This window comes from Bubalus kerabau, chromosome 5, assembly GCF_029407905.1.
Source record: "Bubalus kerabau isolate K-KA32 ecotype Philippines breed swamp buffalo chromosome 5, PCC_UOA_SB_1v2, whole genome shotgun sequence".
In the NCBI taxonomy this organism is placed as follows: Eukaryota; Metazoa; Chordata; class Mammalia; order Artiodactyla; family Bovidae; genus Bubalus; species Bubalus kerabau.
This window is the reverse complement of record NC_073628.1, coordinates 28,787,256-28,813,593: the sequence shown is the minus strand read 5'-3', so window position 1 is coordinate 28,813,593 and position 26,338 is coordinate 28,787,256. Positions and strand designations below refer to the sequence as shown.

The 26,338-nt window shown below is 40.3% G+C and overlaps 1 protein-coding gene across 2 annotated transcripts in view; it reads right to left on the bottom strand.

Annotated features, from left to right (window-relative positions):
• NELL1 (neural EGFL like 1) overlaps nucleotides 1-26,338 on the bottom strand; it is a 1,034,994-nt gene that overhangs the window by 363,485 nt on the left and 645,171 nt on the right. For both annotated transcript variants that reach the window (XM_055581358.1, XM_055581357.1), the window contains one exon: nucleotides 22,263-22,385. In XM_055581358.1, coding sequence (XP_055437333.1) covers nucleotides 22,263-22,385 — 123 coding nt within the window. The remainder of the gene's footprint in view (nucleotides 1-22,262; nucleotides 22,386-26,338) is intronic.

Genomic DNA, 26,338 nt, shown 5'->3' with positions numbered 1-26,338 from the left:
CTTAAATAATGTAGGTCTGATTTTTTTTTAAAGGTATTGGGGTATAAGCCCTGATAGCTTTCCGGTTGCTGTTTCTTTTTTGTAATACAAGTGTCTAATTAAAACTTTGGTTACCAAGGCATTCATTTCAAAGAGGTATTCCCTTCAAAGATGGTTATCACAAACACACTTCCACCCTCACAACTAGATAAAGAGCTGGGACACAGTTGTTTTAGAGACCTTGATTGACTTCAATATTTAATCATTTTGATTACTTTTTCTCCTCTTTCTATGCTCTAAATCCCCACTCTTACATCTTAAATATGTCCTATTAATAGAGATTGAGCCCACAAAACCCTAAGCCTCCACCCTTGACCCCAATAAAGGCAGAACCCTAGGCTTCATCTTGCCTCTGGGCTCAACCCCTTGTGAGCTCACTACGCTGCTCCAGATATATAATTTCTAGGTCTTATAAGTAACAAACTTTAATTTTTTCAGTTTCCTGAAAAAAAATTGCTGAAGGGCATCCTGTAATCAAACTAAGAAAAATAAGACTATGTTCATTTACAGTATCTCTCTAAAGACTACATCAAGTAGAAGAAAAATAAGGTATAATAAATGATGATCTTTGGCATCTTAAAGGCAAACCACAATATTTGTTATTGATAGGCTGAGACCAGCACAAAACGAGGATGACTAGCAGTAATTAAACAGATCTAAGTAATGAGCTTCAGGTTTATGCTTTCATGCTTAAAGCCTCAGTGTACCTCAGAAACCTCTGTTCATCAGATCTGAAAATGCTCCTGGCATATAGACATTTACATTTGGACTAGACCTCAGATTCCTCATTTAAGGATCTAGAACTGAGGAACAAAACGAAATATCACTCAGCCACAAGAAGAATGAAATGATGTCATTTGCAGCAACATGGATGAATCTAGAGATGCTCATACCAAGTAAAGTAAGTCAAGCAGAGAAAGACAAATATCATATGATATTGTTTACATGTGGAATCTATGAAAATGATACAAGTAAATTTACTTACAAAGCATAAATAAACTCGCAGACACAGAAAATAAACTATGGTTACTAAAAGGGAAAGGAAAGGGACAAATTAGGAGTTTGAGATTAAAATATATATAAAATAATCAACAAGGACCTACTGTTTAGCACAGGGAACTATAAAATAATAACTTATAGTGTGCTGCTGCTGCTGCTGCTGCTAAGTCGCTTCAGTCGTGTCCGACTCTGTGCGACCCCATAGACGGCAGCCCACCAGGCCCCGCCGTCCCTGGGATTCTCCAGGCAAGAACACTGGAGTGGGTTGCCATTTCCTTCTCCAATGCATGAAAGTGAGAAGTGAAAGTGAAGTCGCTCAGTCGTGTCCAACTCTTAGCGACCCCATGGACTACAGCCTACCAGGCTCCTCCGTCCATGGGATTTTCTAGCAAGAGTACTGAAGTGGGGTGCTTATTGTGTAACAGAATGTAAAAAAAGAGTGTGTGTATATATATATATATATATATATATACACACTCTTTGTATGTGTGTGTATATATATATGTATGTGTATATATATGTATGTATGCATATATACATACATATATATGTATATATACAATTATACATATATTTATACATATACTCTGCTGTACGTCTGAAATACACACTGTAAATAAACTATAGTAGAGCAAAATTTTTTTTAAAAAGGAGAGGAAAATGCCACAAGAATATAGTGGGGTTGAGCGGCTGAGCTAGAACCAAAATCGAGTCCTTACAGTTTACAAATTCAAAGGCTTTCCAATCAGAGCATCAGGAACAGGGTAAGGTGTGCTACGATTGATACCCTCTGCCCAGCAACATGATCCTCAGCAGTAAGCAGCCTCATCTATTTATACCAATATGCCTATCAAAGAGTATCATTTCTGCATGTATCATGATGTAAGAGAAAGTGAGAGTTACTCTTTTTACTCCTTTCCCCCAATATTTATCATCTAAAATGTCAAGCAATAGAGTGCTTTGCTCAAGATAATACAACTTAACAGAATCATCTGAATTAGAGTCATTGACTTAATCTTCCCCAGAGGGGTACTATTCTGAGTTTATTTGTATTTCAATTCTTAGCCAGAGAAAAAAATCTGAAAACCCTTTTCTACCAACCTGGGTGATTAGGCTACAGTTCCTCAAATCCAGCTGGAATCTGATAAGGAATCAAAGCAGCACCATTCTAAAGAAGAGGGAAATGATATTTTAACTCCAACAGCCAGGAACGAAGGAGGATCCCTGTGGGTTTTGAGGATGGTATGAATGATGCAAACCGGTGCCTGTTTTCCTGACCTGAACTAAAAGGCTCCAGAAAATAGTGAAGAGAAGAAAAGCATCCACAAAGCCCCACATATGCAGTCATACAATAAATAACTGTTTTAGGAAAGAAGAAAAAAATCTTCATATAAGGATAGTGAGACTGATAATAATCTAGCCATGAAAGAGGAAAGAAAAACATACAGTACAAGTCCGCAGCCAAAACTGCTAATTTTTCATCCATCTAAATCACTGCTTCCTTTAGCTTAACAGTAAGAACCTTGACCACCCTAAGTCACATCGCCTTTATTCCAGATATATGTTATACTCATAGAAATACAAAGCTTTTCCCCACTGGAATGTTAAGGATTTTTACTGCTTTCCTTCACAAAGCAGTTGAGTTACCATACCAACAGCCAGTGCTTCCTTAGAAAATGACAGAAAACCCAGATCAAAAGAATTAAGCAACGCTAGGGGTGGTCCCACTTCAGGCATCCCTGAATACACAAGTTGCAACTATATCCTTAGGACCTGGTTCAACCTTCACTCTGTTTTGTGTGTTGGAGTCATTCTCAGACAGCCTCTCCCCTGTTGTTTCAAAATGGCCATAAATGTTCCTGGTCATATTCTTCCAGATTCTCTTCCACAATAGAAAAGTCAGTTGAATGTAACCAGGGTGGGGCAGTGGAGTGAGAACTAACTGGATCTCCTTGGGTAACATGTCAAGCCTGAACCAATTTTTGTGGCCAGGAAAATGCATTTCAATTATTGTGTCAGAGAAGGGTTATGGGTTTCAACACTAGGGCTGTACAGACTATAAATGCAGAGAGGCGGCTTCTAGAAGGAAACTAAGAGATGGTTACCAACACGGTGAAAGAATGCTAAGCGGTAAAATTGACAGGTATCTAGTTCTGTACTCTGACCAGCCTCCTTTTCCCTCAACTGTCTGTGATCTAGGTTTTGTCATTCCTCTGACTTCACCTCAGGAACCATCACTGGAATACGAGACTTATCTAGTCAGGCTGTGCATGCCTCTGACCTCTGTCACCCCAAATACAACCCTTAATTCAAACTCAATATCAGACCTACTGCCCCCTTTCTCCTTCCAGCTCCTGCTCTGTTTTGTCCCAAAGACTTTGGCTATGGGACATCAGCTGGTAGTCAATATATTTCCCTCAATCCCCTTTCTCTTCAGAGAATGCTTCCTCCACCAAATGGGGCAAGAATCAGGTCCTCACCAACAATCAAGTCCTTGGTCATGTCCCAGAAGTTTCCTTCCCTTACAATTTTCTCAAGAAAAGCCTATTATTCCCTCATGATCTGTGTTCCAGGATAAGTCTTGGCATTCTCTAAACTTGTATCCACATAACATCTTGGTATTAACACACATGATAAAAACTCTCTTTTGCTTATCTAACCTTATCCCTGTTTCAGTGTGTGTGTGTGTGTGTGTCTGTATGTGTTATTCGCTCAGTTGCTTTGTGACCCCAAGGGCTATAGCCCACCAGGCCCCTCTGTCCATGGGGATTCTCCAGGCAAGAACACTGGAGTGGGTAGCCATTCCCTTTTCCAGGGGATCTTCCAACCCAGCAATAGAACCTGGGTCTCCTGCATTGTAGGTGGATTCTTTACCATGTGAGCTACCAGGGACGCCTGGCATGCTGCAGTCCATGGGGCTGCAAAGAGTTGGACACGACTGAGCAACTGAGCTGAACTGACCAGGGAATCCCTGTCCTAGATTATGTAGTTAATTGCCTCATCCTTTCTAAAGCCTCAGTTTCCTCATGTCTATTATGGGGACAATGATTCTGCCTTCTTCACAGAGAACTATAAGAAGGGATTCTATGGCCTAAAAAGCCCCATCCATAAGGGACAAGCTGGGGAGAGGTATGTGGCGGGAGAAGAGTTGGGGTTTTAGGTGATGCTCACCAGGTAACAGGGTTGGCCTTTCAACCCTGAAATTCTCCATTCCAGGAGGTGACCTGGGACCTAGCCTTAGACTGTTGAGCAGGCGGGCCTGCCTGTTGACTCCTCACCACCTCTGTAGCTGCTGTCTTTAGACTCGGTGCAGCCCCAGGCATTCCACCAGGTCCTGGGCCCCACCATCTCCCTGTGATGGGTGAGCTCTGTATGCTGTGTCTCATGTCCAGTATATGAATTGTGAGCAGGGTTCAGCTGTTTGAAACATACATGTATACAAAATAAAAAATATTTCAAATAAAAAAAATTGGGAAATAAATGAGATATCTGTTGTAAAGCTCTTAGCACCATGCCTAGCCTATATGTGCTCAATAAATGCTAGCTGTCAAAAGGGTGGGATTCTGGGTACATAGCCATGCTAAAAGACACATCCAAATAGAGATCAAATGTCGAATGTTTTACTGTGAGCAGGATCCTGATTTATTGACTTTCCTTTCTCAGTAAAACACAAAACCCTTTTCCCACATGACATGGCTACCTAAAAGTAAATTTTAGAGGAAAGGAACTATGTGCCAAATGGTCAACATGGGTTATTTCACTTAATCCCCACAACTATGCTATTGCTTATTTTCCTCAACAAATAATTATTAAATAACCCTTATCTGCTAAACTTTATGGACACAAAGATGAAAAGGACATCCTGTCTGTCTTCCCAGGCCAGTAAGGGAGACCAATTAAGTAAATTAGCAGTTATACTATGGTGTGATAGATGCCAAGAGAGAGAATGCTATGCAGGAGCACAGAGTAGAGGTGAAGGCAGATGGTTTGAAAAAGGTAGAACTTCAAGTGCATTTTGAAGGACAGTAACCACCAAATAAAAATGAAAGCAGACATTTCATTCAAAGTGAGGATGTAACAACTAAGAACACACTATGTATAGGCACTTTATTTAGCCTTCAGGTCAGAACTGCTAAGTGCTAGAAACCAGTATTGAACCAGCAGACTGATCTCAACAATCCATGCACTCATAACTGTTGAACTATTCCACAGCAAGGGAGATTTGGAACACTGTAGATGGTGTGACTAAAGTAGGGCAGGTTTTATTGGAGAGGAAGTGGCAAGAAATAAGACTAAATAGGTAGATAGCCAGTGGATCAGGAAAGGCCACTATACCAGGCTAAGACGTGTGAATTCCATCCTTAGAGAAGTGTGAATTCCATCCTTAACGTCATTGGGATGCATGGGGGGATCTTCAGCATAGAGTCACATGGGAGAGAGATACTCAACAGTACCCACTACATTCGAGGCCATGCCCTAAACACTTATAGCTCACTTAGTCTTGAAAACAACACATGGAAGTAGATACAACTATTATGACCAGTTCTTAAAGTGAGGCACGCATCGGTTATGAGTGCCCAAGATGCACAGCTGACTTAAGCATAAGGGCCAGACTTCTAACCAAACAGAAGTCTAGCTCCAGAAGCCATGCCCTTCATCACTCTGTCATCCAGCCTGCAGGTAAACTGTGGATAATCACTGGATCCGGATGTGTCCTGGGTGGACTGGAAAGCAATCGAACTGGAAAAGACAGGAGTGGTAATATCCACTATGAAGTTGGTGTCATTTCCTCCACATTCATTAGGTGAGCAAGCAACTGCAGAAAGCGAAGAGACGATGCCCTACATCCCACAGTATGTGTCACTGTCAAGATTTGATATTAAGAGTGCCCAATTCAAAAGTCCTTGTATTTACAGTGTTTGGGGCTGCCTCTGGCTAATTCAATCTCAATAAAATTATTTCAAATTCTAAATTATCTGGGTCTAAAATAATGAGGGTTTTTTTTTTTCTTTGTAAATTCAGCATTCAAGTAGGAGTCCATGGATAAGTGTCATGGACAAGCATGTCAAAAAATTATCCAAAAATTGCCCTGTTTCCCTGTTCTTTAGAATGCATGGCTCTCCTCTGGCTAATGGCTGTCATGAGAGGCTGCAGAGCATGTCACTATTTAAAGTTGATAAGCATCATCATGGTAAGCAGGTCATTACGAAACACATATGCCTACTGTCTTACGAATTGTTTTTAATACGAAATTAATCTTAAAATGCAACAAAAGTAAATGCTCTAGACTTGTTGTTTTCCCTTCTACTCTCTCTTATCTTAGTATAATTTGATCTTTGATAAATGCTACTCATTTCTATTCAATTTGTGACTTGATGGGGAAATTTCATCCTGAGACAGGAAATGTTATACTGTAGAAGGAATTAGATATTTCCAGCCCCTGGTATATGGATTCCAGCCATCTGTCTGCTTAATAAACACTACAGTTTTGCATTCAAAAAGCAAAGCCAGGCCCAGGCTGCTCAACATAACAAAGAAAATGATGGAAAGCTCATTTCTTCCTTTCGGGGTGCCATGCTGCTTCTCTAGACATCTCCTCTGTGTGCTTAGGGGTACAGATTAAAGAATGTGCCATATTCTTATTAACGGAAATGTATCCTGAAAGCTTTATAGCTGCTGTGGTAGTCAGTAGGCACAGCTATCTGTAGAGCACTTGAAATGTCTGGATTGAGAGATGTGAAACCTATTTCTTCTTTCCTTTGTTAATGTAACTTCTAGGAAATTTAAATCAACATATGTGTTTTACATTATATTTCAACTGGGCATTGCTGTCTTAGAGCTTTTATGTCTTCTACTAATTTCAAACCATACATTTGTGTATGGCATGTGTATGTTTTATTTTGTTTTGTTAAACATAAAGCAGGTCACCTTTTAGGAAATTTATTATTTTTCTTTTACTTAATATGGTCTTTAGAGAGATACTATAAATGAATATACTAATGTCCAATATCTTTATCTGTGCAAAACAGTTTTCCATCTAGATGCCAAAAGTCATTTCCTTGCTTTAAAGACTCTAGGAGGCTGAATTCAAACCATTTTCCAACCTCATCTTGTCACATCTCCAAAAATAAGCCTATGTTTCAGAAGAATATCTAGAATTCCTCCTATATTTATATAGTCACTTAAGCAAAATACCCACTTTATGAAATTTTAGTATTCTACTTAAAAGAAACTCTATCTTAATACATTATTCCTAACACAACTTAAAAGTATAGTTAAATTATATTTGAATAAATAGTTGAAATTTTGCCTCATCCCTGCCCAGTGTCTGTTTCAGAATATGGCACATTACAAACAGTATTTCCCTAAGTAAGTAAGATGATAGAAGGACACAGGGCAAGAGAATCAACATGTGATTTATGTAAGTTTAAAAATGAAAAATTCAGTGATTTGGGAAGAAATGATCACAAACAATAGGAAGAGAGTTGTATTAACAAGCAAAAATCAATTATTTAAGTAACAGGATTATGAGACTCAGGGCTCAGGTGGAGACTGACTTTACTATGTGACTGGCACTTCTATTCAAGAGACGTTTAATGAGTCTGAGTTTTTGCATTACTTTCAAGTGACCCATAAAGGAGTTTCTCAATTTTTCTTGTAACAGGCTGGATCTTAAGCTTAGATAAAAAGTGAACCCTCTTTAATTTGACTGAAGCCAGAAAGAAGTGGTGATGACACGGCTGGAAAGAATAAGTGCGTTCAACTGGAGACCATTTTAAGCCCTGGCTACTCCCAGTCTTTCTTATTTGAAAGCCTACAAATGATCTTCACAGTGCATCAGCCAGAATCCATTTTAGTATTGCATATGGAAGTTTATTTTCTACAAATAATAATGTAGTCATTTTTATTCACTTAGAATTGTATTTACAACAATAATATAGCAGAGACTGTGAGTGTTTGCTGATAGCTGTGCCTCCCTCTCCTTCCCAAGCTCACAGACACTCTGCTGTATTGTTAAGGGTGGCCACCAACCTACTACTGCTCAAGGGCATGTGAGCAAAGAAGTCTGCACCACATTTAGATCTGGCCCATGCAAACCTCCCACATAGGACCTAATTCTCTTTCCCCATCTGCTGATGGAACGGTGAGAATTCTGAGAACCAAGAAAAGGCCACAGCTACAAGAGGGAAGGTGAGTGGGTCCCTGTATTGCTGTGTGGAGCGTGGCCTCCACTCATCATCACCTCTTAGTGTGTGATAAATAAGAACTTACTATTTTGAAATTACTGAAATTCTCAAGCTTGTCTCTGACAGAGGCTACCACTGTGTCCTAACCTCATACAGGCAGTTTCACGTTAGCCCTACTACGTGCCAGTTTTCCCTAAAATTTAGCAGCTAAGGGTGAGAAAAATTTGAAAATGTCATTATATCTATTAGCAAATAAGGAAACGAGTAACAAGAGATTGTTTGGTTCATTATCACAGAACAAGGTATAATACAGATGTCCTGGAAAATAAACATCTATGTATAAATTCAATTCATGGAGTCACAAAAAGTCGGACACAACTTAGCAACTGAACAACAATAACAATGTATAAATGAGAAGACTGGGAAAGAGAAACAGAAGAAAGAGATACCAAACTCAGTTTGGTTGAGTTGGAAGATAGCTGTATTTTACGGACTAAGTTTTTGAGCAGTTGTCAACAGAGCTGAATTACTCTGTCAGGAACATATCTAACTTTATTCTAGAAAACAAAGAGTGGTATGTATGAGGCTGAAATGAAGAAACGCATCCTTGCATTGGAAATAGGGTGAGACAGAAATGTGAAAGCAGGCAAGAGAGAACCTCATCACGTTCTACTGGTCAGTATGAGTTTATCATCCCACAAAAATCCTGTTGAGGAAGAATCACAGTGACCACTACCACCAGACTCTGCTGACATTTACACATTCTTTGTAAATGTTTTTCAGTTCATCCCTTGTCTTAATAAAGATCTGAATTGGCTTCCAGCTCAAGATGGTGGAGTACACAGACGTGTGCTCATCTCCTCCTTTGAGGGCACCAAAATTACAACTAGCTGTTGAACCATCAACAGGACACATTGGAACCCACCAAGAAAAGATACCCTACGTCCAAAGACAAAGAAGCTGCAGCAAGATGGGAGGAGGGGCACAATCTCAATAAAATCAAATCCCATACTGGCAGTGTAGGTGACCCACAAACTGGAGAACAATAATACCAAAGAAGTTCTCCCACTTGTTAAGGGTCCCTCCCGTTGTGAAGGTTCTGAACCTCACATCAGGCTTCCCCGCCTGGATCTGACAAAGGGACTGGGAATCCCCAGGGAATCTGGCATTGAAGGCCAGTGGGATTTGATTACAGGACTTCCATAGCACTGGGGGAACCGAAACTCCAGTCTTGGAAGGCACAAACAAAATTTTATGCTCACCAAGACCCAGAGGAAAGGAGCAGTGATGCCACAGGAGACTGAATCGAAACCACCTGCTAGGGTTGGAGGGCCTCTGTGGAGGTGTGGGTGGGCAGGGGCTCACCGCAAGGATGGTGGCACTGGCAGCAGCAGGCCTGGAAGGTCCACCTTGGCATGAACACTCTTGGAGGTTGCCATTAACCCTATCCTAGAGCCTACAAACCCCAAGGCTGGATCACCTCAGGCCTAACAATTAACAGGGAGGGAGTGCAGTCCCACCGATCAGCAGGTAATTGGATTAATGTTTTTCTGAGGAAGACCCTGCCCACCAGAGCAAGACCCAGTTTTTTCCACCACCAGTCCCACCCATCAAGAAGCCTACACAAGCCTCTTAGCCTCATCTATCATAGGGCAGACAGAAGAAGCACAGCCCCACAGCAGCTAAAACAAAAATCATATTACAGAAAGTTAATCACAATGAAAAAGCAGAAAGTTATGTTTCAGCTGAAGGGACAAGATAAAACCACAGAAAAACAACTAAATGAAGTGGAGATAGGCAACCTTCCAGAAAAAGAATTCAGAATAATGATAGTGAAGATGATCGAGGATCCCAGGAAAAACATCTTCTTGCAGAAGATGCAAGAAATGTTTACCAAAGACCTACAAGAACCAAAGAACAAACAGAGATGAATAATACACTAGAAGGAATTAATAGCAGAATAACTGAGGCAGAAAAATAGATAAATGAACTGGAGGACAGAATCATGGAAATCACTGTCAGAGAATATAGAAAAAAGAATGAAAAGAAATGAAGACAGCCTAACAGACCTCTGAGATAACTTTAAATGCACCAACATTTGCATTGTAGGAGTCCCATAAGAGGAAGAAAAAGAGAAAGGATCTGAGAAAATATTTGAAGAGATAATAGTTGAAAACTTTTTGAACATGGGAAAGGAAATAGTGAAGTCCAGGAAGCAGAGAGAGTCCCAGGCAGGATAGACCCAAGGAGGAACACACTAAGACACATAGTAATCAAACTGGCAAAAATTAAAGACAAAGATAAAATATTAAAAAGGGGGAAATGACAAATAACATACAAGGGAGTTCCCATCAGTTTATCAGCTGATTTCTCAACAGAATCTCTACAAGCCAGAAGGCAATGGCATGATATATTTCAAGTGATGAAAGGGAAGGACCTACAACCAAGAATACTCTGCCCAGAAAGACTCTCCTTCAGATCTGATGAAGAAATCAAAAGTTTTCCAAACAAGCAAAAGCTGAGACAATTCAGTACCACCAAACCAGCTTTAAAACAAATGCTAAAGGAACTTCTCTAGGAAGGAAACACAAGAGAAGAAAAGATCTACAGAAAATAAACCCAAACAATTAAGAAAATGTGAACAGGATCATACATGTCAATATTTATCTTAAATGGAAAGGATTAAATGAACCAACCAAAAGACATAGACTGGCTGGGTGATGAAAACATGTGCATATGCACTTCCATTTACCACAGCACTCTGCTTGACCTCCAAAATTGTATATAATTATCTTTTATTTTTAAGTTAATTATGTTCCCATTAAGGCCTGCAATTCTAAGTATCTTTCATTTTTTTTTTCATTTTTTATCTGGCTATTGATTTTGAAAACTAATAAACATCTTTCACAAGTGTGATTATGTAGCTATTACTTAATATCATTGCTTCATGATTGATGCTTTTGAACTGTGGTGTTGGAGAAGACTCTTGAGAGTCCCTTGGACAGCAAGAAGATCAAACCAGTCCATCGTAAAGGAAATCAGTCCTGAATATTCATTGGAAGGACTGATGCTGATGTTGAAACTCCAATACTTTGGCCACCTTATGCGAAGAACTGGCTCATTGGAAAAGACCCTGATGCTGGGAAAGATTGAAAGCAAGAGGAGAAGGGGATGACAGAGGATGAGATGGTTGGATGGCATCACAGATTCAATGGATATGAGTTTGAGTAAGCTCCGGGAGTTGGTGATGGCCAGGGAAACCAGGCGTGCTGCAGTCCATGGGGTCACAAAGAGTCGGACATGACTAAGTGAATGAACTGAACTGATCATGATTTGTCAACAAGAAAATAATAGAACACTATATCACCAAAACTATGATTTAATAGAAAAACCTATAATCACTTTTTAAAATCCAGATGCATATCAGAACTATCTTGAAATATTTTGAAGAATACAAAATGCCCAGGTATTGCTTTCTTTTCTCAAGAGCTCCAGATGTTTCTAATGAGCAGTCATGTTTTAAAACAACTGGACTACATAATGATCTTGTACTTTTATCTAGTTTGCTTCACTTTTTCTATTTCATATTCAATGCTCCCATTTCATTTAATTTGCTTTCCAATTTCTCCATCTATTCTTTTTTTTTCTGATGTTCTTTCTCAAGCTTTTATGAAGCATAGAAGAAAAGCTTTTGTATGCATAAATATAAACAATATATATAGTACATATTTTAGAAAACTTATGAATTTTTGCCTAACTAAAAATTTATGACATTTTTATTCTGTTTTACTTAGTATGAATAGAATGCTATATTTCTAACTAAAACATAGATATGCAACAAGCAACAAAGGTTTGCTATATAGCACAGGGAACTACAGTCAATAACTTGTAATAACCTATACTGGAAAATAATATATGTGTATACCATAACTGAATCACTTTGCTGTACCCGAAACACTCTAAGTCAACTATACTTCAATAATAATGTATTTATATATATATATATTTTTTTTTTAAAGATCTGAATCAATATAAGCCTCTAAAGTAACATTAAGAAGTTTTTGGGCCAAGCAGACCAAACATCAGAACCTGTTCTAGGCTCCTGACTGCTTAGCTTTCATAATACAATAGGCATTAAGAAGAATCAGATCTATGCATACTAATCTTGCTTTAAAATATGGCATCCATCCAGGTACTAGACTTTTTCAGTTCTACAAAAGGTAAATATGCCCTTTGTGTATATTCTGAGCTGAGATGGGTATGCCAAGTATAGCTGGTATCACCTATAAAAGTACCAGTTGTGAAATACTTTAGATATTTTGGAAATAACTGCTCCCCTAAACAGATCATCACCGAAGAGAGAGCCTATAGATCAACTGTGGCATCTTTTCGTAATGTTGCCTAAAGGAAGTCTCCTGGTCCATTGAGAATTGTTCCTTAGGAAAGAAAGACAGTCTTATCTTAATTTTGCACCAGAAAGTCAATGTTCAGTAGCCTGTTTTAAAATAAAATCAACTGATATATATTTATATGTCTCTGCTAATCTCATGAGTCATTTTGGATGTGACAATTACGGATAAGAAACATCTCTGTAACTCACCAAAGTGGAACCTCAAAGTGCACTCAAAAGAATCAACACTTGTCTAAGTGTCAGATTTCCACCCCCTCTGAGATACAAGCTGGTTTAACGTGTATCCCTTAAGCCCCTAGGGATGCGGTTATGTCTACTGGACTGCAAACTTTAAAAGGTAAGCACTGATTTTGGTAAGTGATGGAAAGTGCTTTAAGTGCATCCAAGAGACTCTTTTTTACCCAGGAAAAAAATGCACTTGAAGGGAGAGGATATGAAAAGACTACATCAAGGTCTTCCTTGTTAAGTCAAAATAACACCACCAGTATTTTGCACCTTGTGCCACACAAACTTCCCTTTTGTACCTGTCTTCTTAATATACCCCTGCTCATTTCAAGACTGCGATACAGCTTCTGTGTCTTTCTGCCTTTCTTTATCAAGCTGATGAACATAATGCCTCTTGATAGCTTAAACTATACAATCAGTTCTATTTTCAAGCTCCAGTCTCATCTTTTATAGGAAGCATTATTGAAATTTTAAGCATAATAATACATTCATGGGCCTAAAGACTCTTCCCTCTCTTTTAGAATTAAATCAGTATTATAGAGCATTCTTCCTGCTCCCCTTAAGGACTGTAATACATACATACAGATCTAAACTTAGTAACAGTTCTTGGTAAGAATTTTCATGACAGTGAGTTTACAAATAAGGCTGAAGTTATTTTAGTGCTGCTTAACACTGCAGTACTGATACCACAATACTCAGGCGACTGTTATTATCAGTCTACTTGTATTAGTGATCATATTAATGCATCCGAAATAGGTTAGCATTTCTGGAGGTGGAACAGTGGAGGTGAGAGAGTCTTTGTCATGCTTTCTTCTCCAGCCCTCAGGAAGGAATGGCAGTGGAATGATTGTTTTCAGTTTCTGAGTTTCCATACCCAAGTAATAGCTTTTTTCCTTTATGAGAAGTGTCTATTTGGCAAGTGAGATGAAGACTGGATCATGTGTGCCCCTAAGACCATGTCCCCAGCACAATGCAAGTCATCTCTTTTCTCGGGTCTCCTACACGCAGGCACAGTAAGATCTCCAGGACTGCCCACCTCTGTGCGTCAGGACTCTGCATCCTCTCTTCCAGCTCCTCCCCCTACAACTGACAGAGTGGGAGAGGGTGACCCTGAAATGGGGCCTGACGATCCCAGACAGCCCAAGATACAGGCCACACTCTGATTCCCTAGCTGACCTACTTCTATTTTCTACTGATTTGAAACTGTAGGAAGGGAGAGGACAATGGCAACACTCTAAACCTCCAACATGTACTCAGAGTTAAAAAAAAAAAAAAAACTCCATTTTTATGGAACAAGTGATCTCAAGTTTATCTATAGTTGAAAGTTAAATAAGCAGCAAAGAAAAGGATTCCATGCTGTTTGGGGCCACACAGTGGAATACTAATCTGAGTCTCCTGAACGTTTTCTATTGCTTACGTAAAGCCAGGACACACTATGAAAAGGCAATGCCCCCTCCATAAGCACGTGCCACACAGGGATGGGCGGGTGGCTATGGAAATAGAAATTTCTCAGACTTGGTAACCTGTCATGTTTCCCTTATTACCTTGGCTCTCTAGCATGTGACATGCCTTCCAGCTCTAAACATAGCCCACTTTAGAACTGCAGAGTAAATAAGTGAATGAGTCTAAAAAGAGGTCAAATTAAAAAAAAAAAAGTTGTTGAAATAGATGGAAAAAAATAAATGAAAATATTAACAGATGCAAAAAAAAAAAAAAAAAAGAAGCAGCAGCAGTCATACTTGGGCTGCTTAGTGTCTCAAAACAGGCTAAAGGATTTAATCATTTCTGGTATAATTATATTCAGTATCCAAAGGACATTCAGTATTTATGGGGCATTCAGCATCTGTAGGAATGAAACATAAAATAGAATAAATGAATTTTCTATGTACAACAGACAATGTCTTTGAACTTAAGTAGCAGGTCCATTGATGATTTTCTAAAACATTGAAACAGATATTGCACAAGCATGGGCTTTAAAATTTTAATTTTCCTTTGATTTTCTCACTGGTGGTCTAGATTTAGTAGTAATTAATACATCAAGCTACAAGAGCAGAGTTGATTTGTGTCAGATGAACTGGCCAAGTCTCATTTTGCATCATTACCTAATTACTGAGCACCCAGGAAGCACAAGGTCTTGAGCTGGCCTAACAAGTATGAACAGGATTTCAACCAGAATAAGAAGAGGATGAACAAATTCACTCCAGGGTAATAAATGATCCCAAGGAGAGGAGAGGAGCATGAGGTCATCTGGCTGTTCTGTTAGGAGTAAGGTTAGTTAACTCATAAGTATGACTGGTGAGGAAATGGGGAAAGATGATATTTTAAGAGATGAGGCTTGGAATATTCAGAGGCAGCCAAGCTGTCATAGGGCCTCAAGAGCCTTGTTGATGAGTTTAGGCTTTACTTCAAATAACTCAGAAATATACTCACAACCCTTATCAATTTATCAATATGAATGTGTTTTTACAAATAGCCTTGGGTCTAAATGGGTCAAACCATCCCACAAAATCATTCAATCTTGCCTCGCACCATTCTTGCCAGCATTTTGTCTGCACATCTGAAGGCAGACTTCTAGACTGAGATCTTCCTGAATTCCTCCTCATTCTGTTAACCACATTTCACAACTCTGTCTAGAGTACTCTAAGTACTTTTGCCAAAGGCTTTCCTAGTCCCCTTGCTATTTTCCTTCAAAATCTTTGAATATCACTTCTCTGATTCACAGCCTAGCAGTTGACTAATTTTTATTATCTTCAGTGATATGTTATTAAAACAACTCTTTTATTCTCCCTCTCCTTTCCTCTCATGTTGCCTTCGAGTCTCTGAAAGCATCTTTGTGCATGTGAGATATGTCTATTATTTATTAATTCAGGACTTCATTTAGATCTTTAATATGAAGGGTCATACTAACCTTTCTGTCTATATCAAAACTTCTCTGGCCTTCTGCTCCCAACTGTATCTTTCTTATACAATTGATCCAGCATCCCCTCAAACAGAAATTTCTGGAAGCAGCCCCTCTGCACATGCACCTCAATGCAAGCATGCTCATAATAAATGAGTTTGGAGTACCATGACATTCTGAAGTGCCTTAAGAATTCACCTATGTTGCAGGAACTTCTACAGTGAATTGAATTTTACTGCAAAGATTTTATTTGAAAGTCAGTCATCCATTAGCAATCAGACTCAACATTAAAGTCAGTTTGCACACCTACCTGTGGGAGCAATGATTTCCTCAAGCTTGGGGTAAGGCTCTAGAAGCTGTGTCCTAGGTCGGACTTTCACTTCCTTGTAAAATCTTCTAGACAAGCAAGTGCATGTTCCAATAGGAAGGCATCTTCATGTGTTTATTCATCAAGAAGCTCTTGAGCTGTATAACATGCTTAGCTCTGTGCTAAATGCTGGTTAATCAGAGATGCACAGCAATGACCTCCACATCAAGAGATGAGTCAACAGGCAACTGCAGCAGGAGATTATAAAGACTGCTGTAGTGTTTAAAGGGTTTCTTTGGAGCACAGAAGAGGGGTGATCACCCAGACTGAGACCAAGGTGGGCTTCTTGGACTTAGAAGACTAGGAAAAACAAAACCACATTGCCACAAAATATAAAATACTTAAAGAGCCCCTTGCATGGTTTGAAATTAAACACTGGGCAAAGGGTGGCTAATTAATCTACTTCTCCAGAAAACAGAGGACATTGTGGGGGCACCAGGAGTGTGACACCAGTCCCTGTTTCCTGCAATGCTGGTGGGTTTTGAGCAAGGGCATCACACTAGCTTTGGAACTGACTCTAGAAAGACTATTCCCACCAAGGAGATGGTTGTGGCAGATGAACAGATACTAAGAGGATGAGCCAATAAAATTCCCACTTACCCCAATGGCTCTGATTTTTCACTTAAACAATTTTGAATTTTGCAAAGTGGCTCCCTGCCTATCTTTCATTTAATAAAGGTGAAACTAGAAACACAAACATTTTGCCACGTCTTAGACTGAGAGACTTCACTTTCACTTTTCACTTTCATGCATTGGAGAAGGAAATGGCAACCTACTCCAGTGTTCTTGCCTGGAGAATCCCAGGGACAGGGGAGCCTGGTGGGCTGCCGTCTATGCGGTTGCAGAGAGTCGGACATGACTGAAGTGACTTAGCAGTAGCAGTAGCAGAAATTCTTGGTGGATTCGGGGGTGGGGGAGGGAGGTGCTTCTTTTCCATTTATCTGATTTCCTAGGAGTTATTTCCCATTGGCCTTTTGCCCCTCTTCTCTGCTGCTGCTGCTGCTAAGTCACTTAGCAACTTAGTGTCCAACTTTTAGCGACCCCATGGACTGCAACCTATCAGGCTCCTCTATCCACGGAATTTTCCAGGCAAGAGTACTGGAGTAGGGGTGCCATTGCCTTCTCTGGCCCCTTCTTCTCATTCCCCCTCAATTGTTGATGAGTGAAGAGAGGAACTGGACATGTGCAGCCTAGTTCTCACCTCACAGCAGCCCAGCTCCTGGACACCTGATCCTGGGTCCCAGGCACCATTTTGCTTCAGGTTCTATGACCCGCCTGGAAAGCTCACTAATGCTGATAGACAGGTGTTACTTCACAAGCATGGAACCAGCACAGCTGCACAGAACCCCCAATTCAGAAGGGGCTGAGAATTCATGTTCTGTGGTCACCATCTTCAAGTTCTTAATAATTCCATCTTTGAATATAAGTTTTCCAAGTGAAGTTCAATGGGACAGAGGACCACATGTCAGGACTGCCCAACACAACTCCCACTTCTTCCTCCCTCTCCAGGATGGGTTCTCAGCTCTGTGTTCCCCAGTCCCTTCGAGCAGGGACAACTGCCACCCTGTTTCTCCAGCAGGGTCCTGCACACAGACACAGGGAGGGTGGGGTTTAGATACGCAGGCTCTGGGTGTTTCCAGTGGGGCATGGTCAAGCCACCCCACCACCCCCAGCAGGCAGCGTGCAGGCACAGTCCTCAGTGATCCAGGGACTCAGTGGGGAGAGTACAGTCCCCTGGGCTGCCCATCGGCTGTGGATTGGGGCAGCGGGCTCAAGGGAAGGGCAGACAGCTGGCTTAGCTTCCCTGCCCAACCAGGTCACAGCACCTCGGTCAGGGCACATGGGAGCCCTGCAGTCAGTGGGCCAGGTTCATGTGCCAAGTGTGTGTATACGGGGTGGGCCTGAAGTGCCTCTCAAGGTCTGCACTTACCCTAGGAGTATCACCATGGCCAAAGGAGTGACATTAAATAGTAAATAAAAACATCATGACAGGTTGAGGAAGAGACCCAGAAGAGAGGAAAAAGCTATATGGTTTTGTTCCTTTAAAGACCAGATTTTTCCTACTTTTTTTTTAACAAGGATCCCACACTCATCTTACCCCGAGTTGTGCAAATTACAAGCCAGTCCCTCCAGGAGATTTCTCTGACCTGCAGTCAGTGGAGTCCTAACACATAACATGTCTTCCACACAGCTCTGTATTTTGAGTAATTCTTTATAAGCCTCTTCCACATGAGACAGTACCATTTTGTAAATTGTTCAACTGGTTTGGAAGCATTTGGTCAAATCCCCTTCCCAAACTGAACGGCAGAATCTCTCTGAACCTTGTTTTATTTGCCTCTTGCTCCTTTCATGCTGCAAGCTACACTCCAGACACAGAATTCACACTCACTGTATGTTTATGAAACCAGTGTCAATATTATCAGTCATTAAGACAAGAATGTTTTCAAACATCATCAGATCTTATCCAGCCCTAATGGCAAGAGAGAAGGCTTAGACTATCAGCAATTTATCAACAGCTGCCTGCTTAAATCTACCTTCAGTTCTACATTAATGCGGGAGGGTGGAAGCAGATAAATACTCTTCCACAGACAACCCCAACCTTTACGTCTGGTTATATAAATCTGATTTGCAACAGTTTGCAAGTATTTTTTCCATTTAACCTCAAATGCCAAAATATTCAACAACAGATGTTGCATAGCTTAAATTCTTTTGTCTGTTTATCAAGAATGTGAACTTTAAAATATGGATTGTAGAACAAAGGGGGGAAGAGACAGTGCAATGAGAGTTTCTAGTTAGAGAGGAAGAGAGAGAAGGTGAGAGTGTGTGTGTTAAACGATCAACTGCCAGAGAGGAAAAGGGAGATGTAGGCGAGAGAGAAAGAAAAGACAAATGGAAAGAAAAAGAAAGAGGAAGGGAAGGTCAGGGGGAGGAAAGAAACTAAAAGCAGTCACAATCACTAGGTTTAATCAGATTCAGCTATGACTTACTCAAGATTTACCCCTGAAAAAGGACAATGCCATCAACCTCCCAGGGTTATGGTGGGAATTAATAAGATAATATATGTGAACAATTCCACAAGGTGTCTTGCACATACTTGATGATTGTTGTTGAAGCTGGGAGAGTATTTTTCCATCTCCGTGAGAAAAACAAAACAAACCAAAACTCCTTACATGGGCAGCAGTCACCAGGAAAGCCCATCTAAGAGAATTTTCACTAATTAGCATTGTTCAAGAAACAGTTGCCTGTGTTTTGCTTGTTAATAGAAGTGTTAGCAGTGTTCATTTCTACCCAGATGTAGCCAATGCCATGAACAACACCATGTCTAGGAAAGCTTTAAACATTAAAGAAAAAAAAAGAATTAAAGCTGTCTGATTCTCCTGGTCCAACTCCCTCTATAAATGATTCAGTTACAAGTGGAAAACTCAACTGTAAAATGTATGCCTTGAAACAGGCACATAGCTGGGTACCTCAGTCACAAGGCTGAGATTCAAGCCAACTCATGGACTGCCTTTTCCTTGTCCTTCATCATTGTACCAGCAATAATACTGTCTTCACTTTTATAGCATTTGATAGTTTAAAACAGTGATATATATTCCTTTAATAATTCCTTGCAATAACACTACTGGATAAATGTTGAAGCTGATATTGACCCAATTGTAGTATGTAAAAATACAGACGTGACAACCCACCAGTAAGGAAATCAGGTCTAAACCCCACCTCGCCACGTCCTTTGGCAAATTTTTCATCTCCGCAGCAATGGCTCCCCACACAACACTGACGAAATGCAAGATTCTCCTGATTTTATTGAGGTTTACATGACTGATCATGAGAATTACATTAAGAAAATGATTAGCCCTAATTTATAATTTTTGGGGAAGATGTATTTTCAGAGTCTGTGGACACCAGGAATTTTATTTGAACTCATATTTTTTGCAGTGAGGACTTTCAAATTCCACAAAATGTGATGCCACAACCAAGCACATATGGCAAGAGAGGGGCTGGCCAACAAACGCACTCACCTGATGCAACCACTATCATTTATGAGGTAAGATCGCTCTGAACAAAATGCATTAAGATCAATTCCCTGCGTTGCTCCTCAGATTTACAGCATTAGATCTCATGCACCAGCAGGGGCTTGATATTCCGTGGAATTATATTAATGTTTACATTCCTTTTTCGTTTTGTTTTAGAAATATATTCAAGTCTTCTTTTAAACACTGAGTGCTAGTTTCTTTATTTGACTCATGGAATTTTTTAAAAAACATACAAATATTACATATATAAATCCCCATTAGAGGAGACACAAACAACACTGAATTCATACATAGCAATAAGTGAATGTTCTTTTTCACCTGTCCCCATGGTTAATAAGGCGACATGCATGGTTGCCATGTCACTGCATTTACATAAATATATGTATAGATATTTATAAATAATAAATTAGCCAAGTGATGACACTATATGTACTGTCCTATAACTTGGTTTTATTTCTTTTTCTTTTTTTCTTAAAAGTATGTCTTTTAGTATGGTGTGTATATGCATGTGCATGTATGTGCATACATATGCTCAGAATTTCAAACCACTGTATTCTATTCCATGAACCAATACTCCAAATAAATTAAATCATTCCACCACTTCCAGACACTTGAGCTGTTTTTAGTTTTCAGTGAATACAAATAATGTAGTGAAAATATCCCTGTACGTGCATTTTTTTCTCCCTCAAAAGCATATGCTTGGAACATATTTCAAGAAGTAAAATCAATGGAATCAAGAGAATCTCTCTAAGACCCTTCAGATTTACTTTAAAAGTAGATTGATTTTGTCAACTTGCCATTAAAAACTTTCACCCATTTCCCTTTCAGTCATGCATGAGGCTGTTTACCCCAACCTCACTGAGACAGAATACAATCAATATAATAAGATTCACCTCTAATCTAATGCATGAATATGGTGACTTAGCCACTGTATATTATTTCTCATCATCATTATGTCATCTCTGCCGAAGAATACTGCTAGAGTGCTATGTGTCCTTGAGTAAGTTACTTAACCTTTCTGTGTCTCAATAGTGTGACCTCTAAAATGGGGAGAATAATAATACCAAAGGGTTATTTCCTGTTTTTTGTTTGTTTGTTTGTTTGTTTTTTAATATAGATCTTGCCTCTTTTTCAGTGTGATGTCTGTTTCCTCTGGGCTGATTGAGTCAGTGAATGATCGCTGATGCTTACAGTGTGCCGGGTACCATTCTAGTTGATGGGAAAAGAGCAGGGAGAATGACCGAGCAGTCACTCTCACAGAGCTTATGAGGGGACAGATAATACAGAAATATAAACACATCGATGTATAATGTTCTGAGAGGCTGGGTTAGTTAAGACAAATAAAGGAGGGTATGGGACTGAGAAGTCCTAGAGGTCTATTCCCGATAGAATGATCAGATTAAGTCTCTGAGGATGGTAGAGACTTGAGTAGAGACCTGAAGGAAATGAGCATGGAGGTGGGGTGGGGGAGCCCAAGCACACAGCCTCAGATAGGAAAGTGGCTGGCATGTGCAGGAATAGAGAGGAATAAGGCGCTGGTATAGAGAGAGAGTTCAGGAGAGAGAAGAGAGAAAAGCTGAGTGGAGTCAGAGACCAGACTCTGACTGCTCCCATTAGACAGCAGAGTAAGGGGAATTTATCCTGAATGCAGACAAAAACCAGAGCACTGGCCTCTGAATTGTTCCAAACACAGAGAGGGGCTGAAACTTTTAGCATTATATCCCAGCAGATACCTAGAGAGTGGCCATGAGTGGGGTCCTCTTGGTGTCTGAGCAGGGCTCTCAGAGAACAGACGCCCACCTCAGCCACCTGCGCATCCATCACAAACACAAGCAAACAGACAAAGCTGGAGACAGCCACCAGGATGTGGGACCATGCTCGACCCACAAGCACATCGTCTTCCTTCTAGCCCAAAGTCAGACTCAGAGCATTTTTATTCTTCTCTGATGCACAGCGCCCTTGCCCACTGACCCCACCAGAGACAGGAACCTTGGTCTGGGTCAATCACCAGAAGGACAGAAAGGACCTGTGACAGGAGCACCAATAACCCAGGCAGGGAGGCAGCTCATGGGCAGCCTCACCCCCGCAGCAACCAGCCTACCTCTGCAGATGGTCCCGTTGCCCACGTAGCCTGGTTTGCAGGTGCAGCTGTGTCCTTGGACAGTGTTGGTGCAGATGGCATTCTCATCGCAATTATGCTGCCCGCTGCCGCAGTCGTCATGCTCTGTTTGCAGGGTAAGAAAGAGAGACACCTTTTCAGAAGTTGGAATCTCTGACGTTGGAAAAGCTAGCTGGAACTCACCAGGTAAGAATGAAAGTGACTACCATGCATTGGGACCTTGAAATCTCAACAGCTCTAGATGATGTATATTATTATCTTCACTTTGCACGGAAACAGACTAAGTGTCAGAGAAGTCAAGAGATTTATCCAAGTCACAATGTTTCCTAAGTGCTGCTCTAAGGTCACTGCTTCTTTCATGGCTGCAAAGGTTTCTGCAGAGGCTCCAAGGCCGGGTTCTCAAGGGGTGGCGGGGAGAGGTGTTCAATTCTGCATCTTTTCTTCCTCCTAGAAACATTTGACAATGTCTGAGGATGTTTGGTTGTTGTGCTTTGAGAAAGGTGATGCTATTGGCATCTAGTGGATGGAGGGCAGGGATGCTGCTAAGCGTTCAACAATGCACAGGACAGCGCGCCACAACAAAGAATTCAACCAGTCTGATATGTCAACAGCCCCAAGGCTGGGAACCTTCCTGTAAGGTTGAGGAAAAGAAAAGGAAAAGAAACTCACAGGAGAGAGCCCATGGCTTCTTTAGAACATGTTGGTTGGAAACCTTGGAAGCTTCCTGGGTAAAATCTGAAACTGGCCTTTATACAAAGAGAGCAAGGAGAGACCAAAGAAAAAGGCAGACACTCCAGACTGTGAGACACAGATTTAATAAGCAAGGGGACTTACATATGAGGCTGGTCTTGGGTGAGTGCAAGACCAGTAGATTTCTGCACTTGCCCACCAGATCTTAAAAGTGTATATAGAGGCCTTAATGGGGTTCAGTCACATATTACATCCTGATGGTCTCAACAATATCTTGCTCTTTCAGGGCTGTGTCCTTGAAACAGCTCTGACTGTAGGAACAGTGGCCAGAATATATATTACAAGGACAGGGATTGCATGTGGAGGCTCTGATTGCCAGGATTCAGCTAGTGGCCCAACCACCTGTCTCATCCTCTCAATATCCTTCTCCGAAAGAACAAGGAGGGTAAAACTAAAGAGGAAGGACAGCAAATACAGCCTAGCAGAGGAGCACTAACCATTTTCACAGGGTTCAGAATTTAACCACTCTGCTGATGCCTGAGGTATAGTAATATGGTTGTGTGTGTGTGTGTGTTAGTTTCTTAGTCATATCCGACTCTTTGCAACCCCATAGACCACAGCCCACCAGGCCCTTCCGTCCATGGGATTCTCCAGGCAAGAACACTGGAATGCGTTGCCATTTCTTTCCCCAAAAGAAACTATAGAAAGAAAGAAAGGGAAGTCGCCCAGTTGTGCCCGACTCTTTGCAACCCCATGGACTGTAGCCTACCAGGCTCCTCTGTCCATGGAATTTTCCAGGCAAGAGTACTGGAGTGGGGTGCCATTTCCTTCTCCATATATTCAAACAGTCATAGCATCCTTAATTCACAAGACACAAGGGAAAGTATATCTAACACTATGAAATAGACTGAAAGATTCCCAGTTAGAAATCAAGATTTCACAGATAACTACACTCTCGACCCTCATCACTGGGAAGTTTTTATATTCACCTAAATGACTCCTCTATAAATAAATAATATGATAAATTTTATTCCCTTTACTCCCTTTAACATCTGCTACTAGGACTTAGAAATTTTAAGGAGAAAAATCAAGTAGGGTTATTGAAGTCATAAAAGACTATAAAACAATAGTTGAAATCCCAGCTAGAAACCTCAAAGAAAACAACACTAACTGAACAAAACTAAACTCTCAATATAGTTTGTTAAGCAAACTATTAGATCAATGTAGCAATCAAGTGAAAAATGACTATCTTCATTAATTTTTTATTTTAAATTTCCTAACAGGGACTAGGTTAAAGAGTCCTAGAGAAAAGTTAAATTCTGCAAAGTAGAGCTGTTTCAGTCACCCACAAGCAATAAGGTCAAGTAGATACTTGCCCATTGCTCTTAACACCTTGCATTTTTCCAAAGAAAATTTTTCTTAAGGCCGGAAGACCAACTCAAACTGTCAGAGGATGTGCACATGTTAGCAAGCAGTGTGAGGGGAGGAGATTTATGAAGACACACTTCTAGTCAGCGCTTAAATCATCTTCAGGTTGTTCCAGAAATAGTAGAGCCCTGTGAATGTCTGACCACATTTACAGACCTAGCAAGCACCTCATAGGTACAGGTGCAATACCAAAAGACGCTAGGAACACAAAAAAGTCTAAGAATAAAGGATCAGACTCCAAGAGTTTTCAATATACTTATTCAAATCCACTTAGTAAATAATTATTAGAGTCTGCATTGGGACTACAAATGAGTAGATATGGTCCCTGCTCACATGAACATTTTAATAGGTCACCAGACAGCAATATGTCACTAACCAGAACACAAGGGAGAAGCACTGAGTTATAAGTGGGTGACCTTATATTTTATCATATAAACAGAACATATTTTAGAGTGAAAGGGGACTTTGCTAATAACTACACTGGAATAAGAGGCATAACTCAGAATTTCCTAGGCAAACGAGCATGTGTGCTTATGTTTGCTAAGAGAAACAAAGGTAAATCAAAAAGAAGTTCACTGGATGGAAGAAATGCCTTCTAATAGGCAGAAAAATCTTCTTGAAAGATACAGTATTTGAACTAGCCTTTTAAAAATGGTCATGGTTTTCTCAGCCAGAAATACTCAAGAAGGGCACTCCAGGTAAAACAACAGTGTGGAGAAATGTATGATTTTATGCAACATTCCAGAAGTCTGGTCCATTGTCATCTTTCCAGTCTCCAACCATCCCACTCCCATCATCAGCTTAATAAAGGCATACTTAACAAATAGAATTGAAAGATACCGAAAATGTACAATGTAATAATTTGATATACAGTCGGAAAGGATTATCCCATTGGGTTAATTAACACACCTATCCTGTTATCAGTGAGGAAGGCTTTCTCACCTCTGCTTGCTATTCTTGGGAACTCTGCATTCAAATAGGCATATCTTTCCCTTTCTCCTTTGCTTTTCACTTCTCTTCTCTTCACAGCTATTTGTAAGCCCTCCTGAGACAGTCATTTTGCTTTTTTGCATTTCTTTTTCTTGGGGATGGCCTTGATCCCTGTCTCCTGTACAATGTCATGAATCATTCTTTGGCAGTGTCAAAGAATGCACAAACTACTGCACAAATGCACTCATCTCACAGGCTAGTAAAGTAATGCTGAAAATTCTCCAAGCCAGGTTTCAATCATACATGAACCGTGAACTTCCAAATATTCAAGCTGGTTTTAGAAAAGGCAGAGGAACCAGAGATCAAATTGCCAACATCTGCCTGATCAGCAAAAAAAGGCAAGAGAGTTCCTGAAGAACATCTATTTCTGCTTTAATGACTATGCCAGAGCTTTTGACTGTGTGGATCACAACAAACTGTGGAAAATTCTTCAACAGATGGGAATACCAGACCACCTGACCTGCCTCTTGAGAAATCTGTATGCAGGTCAGGAAGCAACAGAACTGGACATGGAACAACAGACTGGTTCCAAATAGGAAAAGGAATACATCAAGGCTGTATACTGTCACCCTGCTTATTTAACTTACATTCAGAGTACATCATGAGAAAAGCTGGGCTGGATAAAGCACAAGCTGGAATCAAGATTGCCGGAAGAAATATCAATAACCTCAGATATGCAGATAACACCACCCTTATGGCAGAAAATGAAGAAGAACTAAAGAGCCTCTTGATGAAAGTGAAAGGGGAGAGCGAAAAAGTTGGCTTAAAGCTCAACATTCAGAAAACCAAGATTATGGCATCTGGTCCCATCACTTCATGGCCAATAGATGGGGAAACAATGAAAACAGTGACAGACTTTTTTTTTTTTTTTTTTTTGGACTCCAAAATCACTGCAGATGGTGACTGCAGCCATGAAATCAAAAGACATTTCCTCCTTGGAAGAAAACTTA